This window comes from Chroicocephalus ridibundus, chromosome 2 (assembly GCF_963924245.1).
Source record: "Chroicocephalus ridibundus chromosome 2, bChrRid1.1, whole genome shotgun sequence".
Lineage (NCBI taxonomy): Eukaryota > Metazoa > Chordata > Aves > Charadriiformes > Laridae > Chroicocephalus > Chroicocephalus ridibundus.
In genome coordinates, this window is record NC_086285.1 from 76,267,482 (window position 1) to 76,279,530 (window position 12,049).

Here is a 12,049-nt window from a genome sequence, read left to right on the forward strand (position 1 = left end):
TCCAGTTCAAGAAACACTTTTGTCACACTTTTTATTTTCTGCAAAAGCAAAGCAAATGAGAAGTTAAAATGGATGCTGCTTGATGTGAGAACATGATTATTAGACTATGGGTAGACTAGAGCCAAGATAAAGTCAGCATTACAAAGAGAACCATAGACTTTGGGACAAAGGTTCATGGCAAAAGGTTTTGCTGCCAACTCATGGGAAACAGCAGTCAGACCCAGAAAACTAGCTAACTGTTATTATCCTTGAAATTATAATAAGGGACACATTCTGACCAGAATCTGAGATCTGTGCACTGCTACACACTGAAACAATTCAGTGCTTTCATTCTGTTACGCTGAAAGGGGAAATTTGCTGTATTAGAGGTTGCTAGTCAGATTGATAGCCACTTAGTATTTCACATCTCGCTTCTATTTTCTCAGTAATGTAGCCATTTGCCCCTCTGGCGATAATGATCTTTCAGCCTAAAAACAAATAGGTTATTTACTATGTTTTCAATGTATTTGTTTATTTTTATGCTGTAAGAATCCCTCTTAATCCTGTCACATTTACTCTCGAGCTTCCTTTGATTCGATGCCCATCGAAATATCAGGTGGAATAAAGGTCACTAACGCTAATAAACTTCCCTGAAGCCAAACCACATGGTGTACCGCCGGACAGCTGTGTAATAGCACTGCCACTGAGACCAGTCTGAACTCCAGTGCCTTACTTCACATGATGAAATCAAGGAACCAGGGCAGCCCCTACGGGGGAATACTGCAAATAAACCTTAAAGCCAGGTGCTATACAATACGATCCCACAAACACTGTTGCCAGTATACTGTCCAAACTCTTCATTTAAGAATGTTCATTTACAGTTAATGGCTTTTAACTCCTTTCAGGAAAAAAAATTGAAGACAAGTCTTAAGTCTGTCAACTGGGCAGCTACTCGGCAAGCTATTAATAAACTACTATAGGAACATCACGAGTCATGCCTCTCAACCTTTCTGGTCCCTGTTACATCTTGATTCATTTACAAATTCTCCATGCTTCACTACAAGCTCTAAAGTCAAATGGACACAGGGATTTGGGGTATTTCTCCCTGTTCTGCAGCACCTTCATTGGTAGGCCTTGTCCCAGCAGGAGAAAAACATGGATGTAAATATTCACAGTTTTAACTGATATGACTCTCTCCTTTCACTTGTTTAGATTGATATTGCTATCAACCGGTGCCATCAACTGGTAAATGGAAAAAAACTGATAAAAGCTACATGTATTTGCTCTGCAAGATTTGTACAAAGCATTCTGCAATAGCTCTTCATAGTTTTATTAACAGTGAAGTAAGGGCACCTTACACTACACATGTGTGAACTGAGTGTCCTGATGGATGCTTTGTTCTAGCACCACCTTTAACCTTAAATCACTTGGATCTTCCCCGGGGACAGCTGTACACCTCATGAGGGGTCCCACACGATGGCCGAGCCAAGCTCCCTGCCACACTGCTCTGCTCCTTTCTGAGCTATTTCTTTTCACCTAGTTTCATGAAATGAACAGGTGCCCCAACAGATTATGCAAATGCAAGAGCCTCCAGAAAGCATGCAGCAGGGAAGAAGTGGCAATTCTTAGGTGGCTTTGCCACTGCTAATGGCATCTGCTAGACCAGCTCACCATTGCATAACATCAGAGCTTATGCTCAAATGTTTTACATGTGAATCAAAGCAAGAGGAGCCCTTCAATTCCCAGTTTTCTCAAGTTATGTTCTGGAGAGCCGTCAGAAAACATACATAGAGGAGCAATGGCAGAGGCAAAAAATACTCGCTGAGGGAAAAAAAGCTAAACAATCAAAGAAACATAATTCTGTCTTATCACTTCCCACGCAGCTGCTTGTGACCCTTCACCCTCCCTGTATTTGGGTTTACACACCTGGTTCCTCCTGCCAATCCGATTTGGTGCAGGAGACTTCGAGGGGGATTTGACATTTTGAGAGTTCCCGCCATTTTCAGCAATCTTCCCCACATTCATCACTGCTGACATCATGGCGTCAATGGAGGACAAGTCTGCTCCGTCCAAACTGTTTGGTGAACTTGGTGATACCTTGTAGCTGTTTAAGCTTTCCAGCTGCTTCTCTGGAATTAAAAACAAAAACACATATAGGAGCTGCTAGGCCATCTAAAAAAGAAAATACCATAGTATTTTCAGCTGCCTGTAACTTGCATCACACACTGCTAGATCATCCTGGAGCACAGGCAACAGCCCATAATAACTGGAGTTCTTGTAACAGGAAGTTTCTCATATTGGAACGCATAGGACAAGGTGTACATTTCTTCTCACAGGACGTTCACGTTCATCTTCATTTTCAGCCTTAACTCAGTATGGGGCTTACAGAGTGATTTACCTTAAACTCTCTTGCTGTAAAACGGTATTATTCATGGTACCTTGTGATCACCATGAACGAGTAGAGCAGTACTGATGAATGCACGCTCTGGCAAGCACAATCATTCAAGCAAGCACATGTTTTGAACAGAACTGCACAACTAAGGCATTAGTAACACAGCGTAGGGTACTGGATTCTCTTTCTAGTATACCATCAGCCAGTTCTGTATATGGAATAAGCTAAAGTAGCAAAAATCCAACCAAAACAAAACCCCAAATCCACCCAAATGCCTCTTTACTGCCACAGCTGGGATCTATGCAGATTTTTTTTTCTTTTTGGTCTACCAAGCCATATTAGTCCATGGAGCATATGTGTTACATCCGTGGCTAATGCCACAGCTAGAGCTGTTCAGATTCAGACTTCTCCATCACATTCTGTATGTAGCAGGGATGCTCCTGTCTCAGAATACCAAATTCCAAACACACCTAAAATCTCATCTCTCGTTTCTCAGCATACAGACGTGACAAACACACGGGTAAGGCCTTCCACCTTCCTCTTTACAAGTTTGAAAAGAAAAATGCTTTCAAATTAAACACTCCTTTCCCCCAAAATAGGTCTCCCAAACAAACAGGAACACCCTGCAAGTCTATTGCTCTGTCACGTCTGGTGGAGAGCACAGAATCTTAATGTGCGTTTGGGGAAAGTCACTTTAACACAAGAGGATGTGAGGGTGAACAAGGAGGAACATGTTTGTTCTGTGAACATTTGATCTCTGCATAATACAGTCTTTGGGAGATAAGTTTGAGCATTATAAACAGGTGCTCTTCTGAGGCTAAGTAATGTGGTGCCAAGTTACTGGGAGCCAAGAAAATCTTAGTTTGGAAGTCTGCAGTGGTAGTTGAGTATTTATGTGCCCATGCTTCTGCTCAAGCTATTTTATACTTTTCAGACAGATAAAAGTTAGGGATAGGAAAAGAAACGTATGCACCACTGCTTCTGCTTAATATATCTTACACTCTTCATATGGATAAGGGGTATGGATGGCTAAGAAATATTTCTACAAGCCTTAATCAATACCCTAATTTACAGAGTCACACAGAGCTAGTCAAACCAGTTACCTTCATTTTTATCCCCTGATTGACTGTGGCTCTCTTCTTGGTTGCTGGTCTCCTCACTTAGTGTAGTATGTACAGTAGCGTCTGGCTCTTCAGCCTCTTCTTCAGCAGCACCCTCTAGCACTACGTAAGGGAGAAGGGAAAAAGAGAAAGGGGGTAAGTTTTTCTGGAAGCCATTTTTAGCAAAATAAGACTACAGCCCGTTATTTTGAGGAGGAGAAGGAGAGAGCAAGCTAGCATATCACCGACAGTTGTGACATTTGGTTAAGAAGTTGGAAGAATATTCTGCAGCTAGAGAATTTAAGTGATTCAATGTCATACATACACTCCTCCCCCCTTCTCTTCTTGGAGGATTAACATTTACTCCAATACATGAATTCACGGTGACCTTTTTCTTCCTTCTAGAAGTGGTGAAATGACTGCTGAGGTTTCTGGGACCATTTGGCACATTCCTCACACCCACTGCCCAAGGTTTCCAAAGGAGTTGAAGACATAAGCAACCATCGTATGTGCCGACAGAATTTCTCCACACCCCTTTCTGAAACCACAAACTTATCATTGCTATCGTTGGGGTTTCAGGAAGGATGCCTGTTCTGGCTGGAGAATGACAGGGCAGTTAAACATCATTTTTAGAGGTGAAGGAGAATGACTGACGCATGAGAAAGAGAGGAGTTCTCCGCCCATGGCACCCACAGCGATAGCCTCTGGAAAAAGTTATTTGTAATACAGAAAACTACTGATACGTTTTTAATGGAGAAATACACCTTTCTAACCTTACAAGCAAAATATTTATTTATTATGTAAAGGAACACACTGTGGACATTTCATCATCTCAGATTTACAAATCGCACCCGGCAAACTTAATACAGGTTTTCCTTTTTTCAGAAAGCAGAGACCATCGGCCTCAAACTGTGGTTAACTAAACAGGTTTTCTTCCTTCTAAAAAACCATATGCTCAAGGATGACATGCAAATCAGTCCCGTAACACATCTTCAAATGCTGTTTGAACAGCATTTGCAAACAATAAAAAACTACGTTATCCCAACTACTGACATTTTAAAGCACACAAGAAAAGGCAGACAAAGAGAAAAGGGCCCGGCTTGTGTCGAGCAGTTCCTTATTTCACGCAATGCCAGACCACGCAGCAGACTCCAGCTTCCTACGTTTAACCACCAACCCTGCGAGGAGCGGCACACAGATGATTTCACAGAGTGCGCCAGACACAACCTAGGACCCAACTAAGCCCAGTGTCTAAGGCTCTGCGTAACAGCTTCTTAACAAACACCGTTTTCAATTTGCATCTTCAAAAACAGACAAAAAGACTATTTTTATGCTACCCCGAACAACTCAAGGTAACTCTTCCCTAGTCATTTTTGTACTTTTCTGCTAGGAAAATACTAGTGGTCCCTGCATCATGGGGATTTCTTGATCCAAGGTGAGGTCAAGCACCCATCCTTCTGTATTTTCCCCAGAAATTATGCGAGCTGTTTATTTGTTTATTTTGTTTGTCCTTAACTGTTACAACTTTGCTGTTATTTTGTTTGTTTTTAAAAAAGGTCTATCTCGCTCAAGAGCAACAGTCTTATTTTTTTTCCTTTTTTTTTTTCCTCCTCTCTTTCTTTTTTTAACCGCTTATGTGGTAGCTGACTTAATTTTGAATAAGCACCAGAGTTATTTTCGAGACTGGCCTAAATCTTGTAAGTTGCTTGCTGTATCTACTTAGCACCACCAAAAAATAAGGACCACTTTAAATTATTTGGAGGGGATTTTGTTAAAACAATGCAATTAAGTACTTTAGTCCTTAAAAAAATACAACCAAAGAAAACAACCCTTCCTTCCAAAGTAGACCTATTCACTCCTCTCTCAATCAATACCTAGGACATTAATGTCACCACTGATTCATCCGGGAAAAAGTCAATCTATTGTGCAACTGCGAAGACTCCTGTGTTGGCCAAGGCAACTTTAAGAAAGCTGAGGAGCTTCCCAGAGAACTAAAGTCAGAATTCCTAGTGCTGCTTTTAGCAACAGTGAAAATGAGAAATGCCCATCACAAAGAGAAGAGGCAGGCATACACGCACATATTAACAAACCTGCCTCCTGGTTTAGAAACACCGGCCAGTTTGCCCTCTGTTCTTCTTTCAGGAGGAAAACTATGTATTGTGCCATTTCAGCCTTTCGTAATTTCTGTGAACCATCAGTTATTTTATTTCTGAATCTAAATATCTTCCTGCTAATGCAAAGATGTATAGTCACAGATACTGTTTTCTGTACAATAAAAATTTCCTATTTTGAAAGCAGTCGAAACATCACAACTTCATTTCTGCAAAAATAGGTATTGTTGTTGTATGCTTTTATTTATGTATGTATTTTTCCACTCTCTTGCATGAAGCAAAAATGCACCACTGAAACAAAGACAACTGCATGAGCAGCACACACCAATTTCAGAAGCATAACTTTCTATTTGCAATAGGATATAGAAACAATAAGAATCCTGGGCCAAATCACTCCTTCCTGTGGGAAAACCCGTGGCAGAGTGCCTTTAGGCAGGAACATACTGAGAGATTTCTCTTGCAGCTTTTTTTTAAATTTTTTTTTCTTTAAATAAATGTATCACTAAGGATGGGGATGTGGGGTTTTTTTCCACAGCACCTTTGAAACTCCGTGAATCAGACAGACAGCAACCAGCACGGATGCCCTATGCCATTCTGCCTTCAGGACTGCAAGCCTCAGCTCACACGAAATGCCCCTGCTTGGAGGTCTGGAGGTCCTGCTGATGGAGCATTCTTCCTCCCTCTCCCCAGAAGAAAACAAAGACCTCCAGGAAAGAGGACAAACAGGAAATAAGCTGGCAAACAGTGCAGCCTCAGGTTGCATTCAACATCAGACCAAAGCCTCTAGGAAACAGGGAAGTGGTCACAAGCATTCAAGACAACTTCTACTTTGAAGAAACCCCCCAGTGTCACAGTCATCCTCTGTGAAGAGGAGGAAAAGCAGAAAGCAAGAGACAGAGCAAGAGCGATAACACACGTGTGTGGGGGGGAACCAAACCAGACAACGTGGCAGCCCTCTTTGCAAGGCCACACCAAGAAACCTGGCTCTTCTCCGGGAATGTGTCCCCTCCACTTGATGATGTTGCAGAAACCATGAAACTGGGGCAACTTTGATCACACAGAGAAACCTGAGGGGCCTTTAGCTCCTGCTTCTGACAGAGGCCCATTCCTGATGCCCCACGTAACCAGCTCATGGGAGAGTCACTGAGAAAGCAGAGAGCTAAAAAAAAAAATTAAAAAGGCTTGTTGCTTCCCATTCAGTCTGTACAGGAAGACACTTGCTAGACCTATTTCCTCCTTTGGGATAAAGTGTGACTCCACTGTATGTTAAAGCTGAGCCCATCAACAGTTACTTCCCCCCTTTGCTTATGTGTATGTATTTGTATTTAATTTTCTTAAGACCACTCTCAACAGCTACAGCTGCTTCTCCTTCTGGTGAAGAGCATCGCGGATGAAGCGAAAAGGAGAACAGAGGCCACAGGGGAAGGAAGAAGAAAGGAGAAGAAATGATGAGTCTTCAGAGTCACAGTCACTTGACCTGCCATCAAGAGGCGGCTACACAAGCACGGAGCAGCACGTCCTGGCCCCTGGGAGCTGGTACAAGTCTCTGCTCCAGATTGCTCCACTGTCTTTGCTCATGAGCTCTCCCTTTGGAATAGATAGGAAGAAACACACAATACAGGCAAGGAGGGGGAAAACCTGGTGTGTAGCACAAAGCCGTTCATTGTTCTGCCTTCCGAAAAAAATCCACATTAACGTTAAAGTAGAAGCCATGCACTAATTGGGCCAGGGAAAGATTAACACTCTCAGCCAAATACTTTTATTGGTTTCATTAAACATGCCGTGGTACGTAGTGCAGAACACGGCAGGGAGGAGAAACAGGGGAAACAAATGACAGTTTTAGGAATGTGCACCCCCCCACGCATGCATTTCAAACCACTTTTTCCCATGAGGCCCAAACAGGAATCCTGAGCCCTCTTCATCATTTCCATCCTAGCAACGCTATTACCTTATTCAAGGTTTTCCCAGTGCTTTTTTTTCTAAGTGGTAGAAAAAAACCCAAGGATCATTTAAATGAAGGCCAGACCTTCTAGTATACAAATTTAGATGAGAACAGAACTTCAAAGAGGGATATCGCATTTGAATAAACAAAAGTTTACCGTTTACCCTTGAGATTGTAATACTTAAGGATCGCTATGCTGTGCTCCAAACTGTTTCTGATGCACTGGTCTCCTACTAAGCTTCTACACAGAGGAGCAGATTTTACTCCCAGAGTACACAGCAACACTCCCCTGCACAAATAGTCGCTGCCATCCCAAGAGATGCACGCAATCACCCGCACTAAATTTTGAACGTGATTTTGCATCAAAGCTGGCAGAACGAAAGCGGGTGAAAAGGCATCATGTGGGAAGAAAAAAGGGTTAATGCTATTCAAAGCACTGCCTCCGGGCAAAGGAAAACCAAACGAAAAAAGTTTTCACGACTGACCTTTTTAATACCAACTCTGCCCTTGCTACTGAAGTGTTGGTGCTGACTCGGCACCCCAGCGGTAAAGAATTACAGCGTCACCTCACTGTCACCACTGCTGGAGCACCAGTACAGAGCAGCCTATAGGGAAAGGACAACAAGCATAAAAAGAAAGATAGTGGCATGGGAGTATCTGGTGGTCGTTCTTTCACTTAACATTCGGTAAAAACTAGGAATGTTACCCCAAAGGTTTTGAACTTGTACCTGGAACTACTGCTTTCCTCAAGGGAAAAACAAAACCAAACCAAACAAACCCGAAAAGACAACAACCAAAAGAAGCAACATCTCTTGAAAGGTACTCTCTGAGCACCAAAAGACAGACTACTCCTCCTGCTATGAACTCTCTGAGCTATTAGCGATACAACTGTTTTACCTGTGTTAGCACAGGTATAATACCTTGCTTCCTAAAATAACCCTACAAATCCACAACATCCGTATGAGTTTTCTTACCTAACATGTACACAGACAGATAAAGGCAGACACAGAATAAAAAAGTGAAGCACATGCTCATGGCCTTAAAACCGAGCTTGGGACTACCTTCTGTTTTGGGGGCAGAGCAGGGGAAGAAGCACCAAACAAGAACAAGATGACCCCTGTATTTCCAGATTATTTTGTTGCTACAACACCTAACAGGCTAAATTTTAAATAGTCAAACATATTTATTTCTCCTGTTTTGTTTCCTTGCGTGCATGATGGGATACGTGTGTGCATTTAGTTTTTATGTAGGTTTTGAAAATCACCTTCTGATGTCTTATGGACCACTAATGGTCCTCAGGACTTTGGCTCAGATGACCAAAAGCATCTCTCCATAAAGCATACCAGAATTTGAACTTAGTTAATGCCTTGAGTGAACGACAGCTCTGAATCACCATGATACTCTGGTATTACCTTGATGTAATATACTGAAAACAAGGAAGCTACATTAACAGTGAGATGCCTTACCAGCAAAGCAGGGGTTTCCTGGATGAAATTCACTTATATTGTCCAACTGGTTTACAGCAATGCACGGATACACCAGGCAGCCTTAATATAAAATGCATTTGTACCTATCTTCTTGGCCCCGCACTCAATTTGTTAACTTGAACAGGGCACCCATGTTTGCTCCTTTCGCAAGCGCTGTGTGCTGTGGGAACAGCCCCCACGCAGGAGCCTGTGGTCTTGCTAGGCTAGAAAGGAGAACCGAGGCACACGCTGCTCGCTCCAGCACCGAGAGCGAAAGCAAAACCCGACAGCCCCCAGGCTCCCAAAAGGAAAGCCCAGGTCTCCGCCAGCACCCTCAGACGCCACCTCAGAGGGTCTGAGCCGAGCCTGGACCGAGGTCCCAATCTGCACTGCCGGTCTCCGGGACGGCAGTGCCACGCCAAACGTACGGCACTGCAAGAGCTGCAATAACCTGCAGCCACATTTCGGCTCAACAGCTGCTGATGAATTTTGAGATTTTCTAACGCCTTAGCCCTCATCCCCCCCCAACCCCGACCCATGACGTATCTATGAGCTGTTCCTCATCCTCGCTGTTCGTATCAGCTTGTGGGTGAGCACCTGGCCCTCCAGGAAGCCTCTGTCACTGAACTGCAAGTCAGCTTTGAGAGCTTGTTCGAGCAAAAAGGATACTGAGATTTGAAGACAGTGTAACAAACCTGGGGCCACGAGCGCCACTTTTAGACGGGGAAAAAAATAAAGTCAGGGCAGAGCAAAACAAGTGGCTGTAAGCAGGCATCCCTCCACGGCTTCCCATGTAGACAACTGCGAACACCATTCCATCCTCATCCTTCAGCCGTTGGGAGGCGGGTGGGGAGGGGGCCCAGCTCCCCCCGCCGTCACTGGGAACCACAGTGACGCCAGGGAAACACGGGACAAGACAGGCCTTGGGCCTTACCCGGCACATCCCCTCCCCTGCGCCCTCCCCGCCGGCTGAGGAGGGACACAAAAGCAATACTGTCTGTCCTTATAAGCTCTGCTTTGCATGTGTTGGGGGAGCGGGGACAGCTGTGCGGACGGCTCACAGAGTTCCAGGAAGTCGATGTGTTTCTTGGCTTTGACTCCAGTTTATTTGCCTTAGATGAAGTGGCGACCCGAGAAAGTCCCTTCGCATCCCCCCCCCGCCCCGCCCTGGGCTGGCACCAGCCGCAGCGGGGCGGCGGTCCTTGGGACACGGCCCCGGGGTCTCTCCCCACACCCATCGGCCTTCCCCGCTCCGGCCACCGCATCTCTCCCTTGGGCCAGGGCTGGCTCACCTCCCGCCGGGCAAGGGGATGGCTTGGGATGCAGCACGGGAGAGGGTGGGAGCCCAAAGCAGAGCCAGGGACTGGAGTGAGCAGGCCCTGAAGGCTCTTCCCTCAGCAGGTGGGATGGAGGTGTCACGCTGCCTGCCAAAATCGCTGCTGCCCACATGGCCCCGAAGGAGCCGAAGGCAAGGCAAGAGAGCAGAGCGGCAGGGGGAAGCCGAAGCAAGGACCAGCAGGCACCTCCATCCCCCCTGTCTCCCCAGGATGGGGAGGCGAGGGGAGCCCCAGAGACGCTGGGGATGCACGGCCCCGGGACACAAAACCTCATCTGCTGCTGCCGGCGCCTCAGACAAGCAAGAGGGGACAAGGGATGAAAAATGAGGAAAACATCTAAAAGATAGCTCTGTGGGCTTCTTGGGTTTTTTGGTTTTGTTTTTTTTTTTTTCATTTTTGCTTTGGCCTGCCAAACCTAGTTAACTTAAAGCCCTGGGGACGGGGAAGCTATAGGTTGATGTCCCATCACCTACATGGCTAAGCAAGCACTGCGCTGAGGGAACGGGATACTTGTCCAAGAGCCCGAGGGGTGAGCTAAACAGATTGCATTTGGGAAAGCCAGATGGAAAACATTTCTGAGTAACGGAGAAGAAAAGCGACCTCCCCTCCAGACAGCCCGAATTACAGCACCCCTTGGCTCCGACCAAGGAGAGGCTGCAGGGACGTGGGGCTGGGCTCGACCGGGTAGCTGTGACGGAGATGCTGACATCCCCGACAATATATGGCCAGTCTAAACCACGGGATATCTTGTCCTTTTAAGGTGGGCCAAGAGCAAGCATCTGTGCAGCAGCAGCACAGCCCCAGCCTGCCATCAATAGCCCCTGGTGTCACTGAAAAAAACAGGGGCTCCTGTGCCGTACCAACTGGCCGTGCAGATGCCCAGGCACCCATCCCGGGAGGAGACAATCCGTCCGGTTGTTCGTCCGCACAGCATCACAGAAACAAGAAGGAACAGTAATAATGAGGGGAAGAAAAGCCACGAAACCATGCGGCTGGGCTGCTCACTGGCAATTGGCGCCTGCAGCTGTTGGGGGGGGAGGGAGGGAGGGCGGGCAAGCCTATCCTCGTCCCCATCCGCGTCCCCATCCCTCGCCCCGACAGCCAACAGTTCAGCCAAGGGCAGCTTTGGACCCGGGGCAAAGATTTAAAGCAAATCTCTGGAGGGAGAAACAAGTAAATGTTTCAACCCCTCATGCTTGCTCTTCACACGTAGCCAGAGCTGTGTGTGCGCAACAGGACGGGTTCGGCAGGGATTAGAGAGGGGCAAGATGAATCACGCCAAGGAAGATACAGAAAATCTCCTGTGCTAGTGCCCTGTTTCTTATGCGGCACCCTGGTTGTGATCCTCTTCCTCCAGGCAAGCTTTAAAGAGAGCTTCGCAGAGGGCCTAAATGCACAAGCAATTTTACAAAAAAATGTTCTGGAAATAGGGTAAGCTAAAGCAGGAAAAGACTCTTCCCTTTTGGAGTAGCTATGTCCCACATGGCATTTCACCAGTGTAACTGCATCCACATGCCAGCAAATTTCCTTGCACAGGCAAGCCCGAGGGGGACGGCATCGGCTTGTTTACCGCAGAGCCCCCAACACATCCTTTGCAGCCCAACCGTGCTGCCTTTGCAGGAGATGCCACTGCGCTCCCTGCTTGGAGCACAGTACCAGGTAGCTCACCAAAGCACTTTATGCCTCCCAAGACAACGCAGTAAAATGATGCACATGAGAAAA

The 12,049-nt window shown here is 45.8% G+C and overlaps 1 protein-coding gene across 6 annotated transcripts in view; it reads right to left on the bottom strand.

Moving 5' to 3' along the window:
- The window catches only part of RREB1 (ras responsive element binding protein 1), a 126,179-nt gene that overhangs the window by 64,981 nt on the left and 49,149 nt on the right, over positions 1-12,049 (bottom strand). For 5 of the 6 annotated variants that reach the window (XM_063325946.1, XM_063325948.1, XM_063325949.1 and 2 more), the window contains 2 exons: positions 3,475-3,594; positions 1,906-2,108 (listed from right to left, as the gene is read on the bottom strand). In XM_063325946.1, the coding sequence (XP_063182016.1) occupies positions 1,906-2,108; positions 3,475-3,594 (323 nt within the window). Of the gene's footprint in view, positions 1-1,905; positions 2,109-3,474; positions 3,595-8,009; positions 8,130-12,049 lie in introns of all 6 variants that reach the window. The other variant, XM_063325951.1, reaches the window with a different exon arrangement.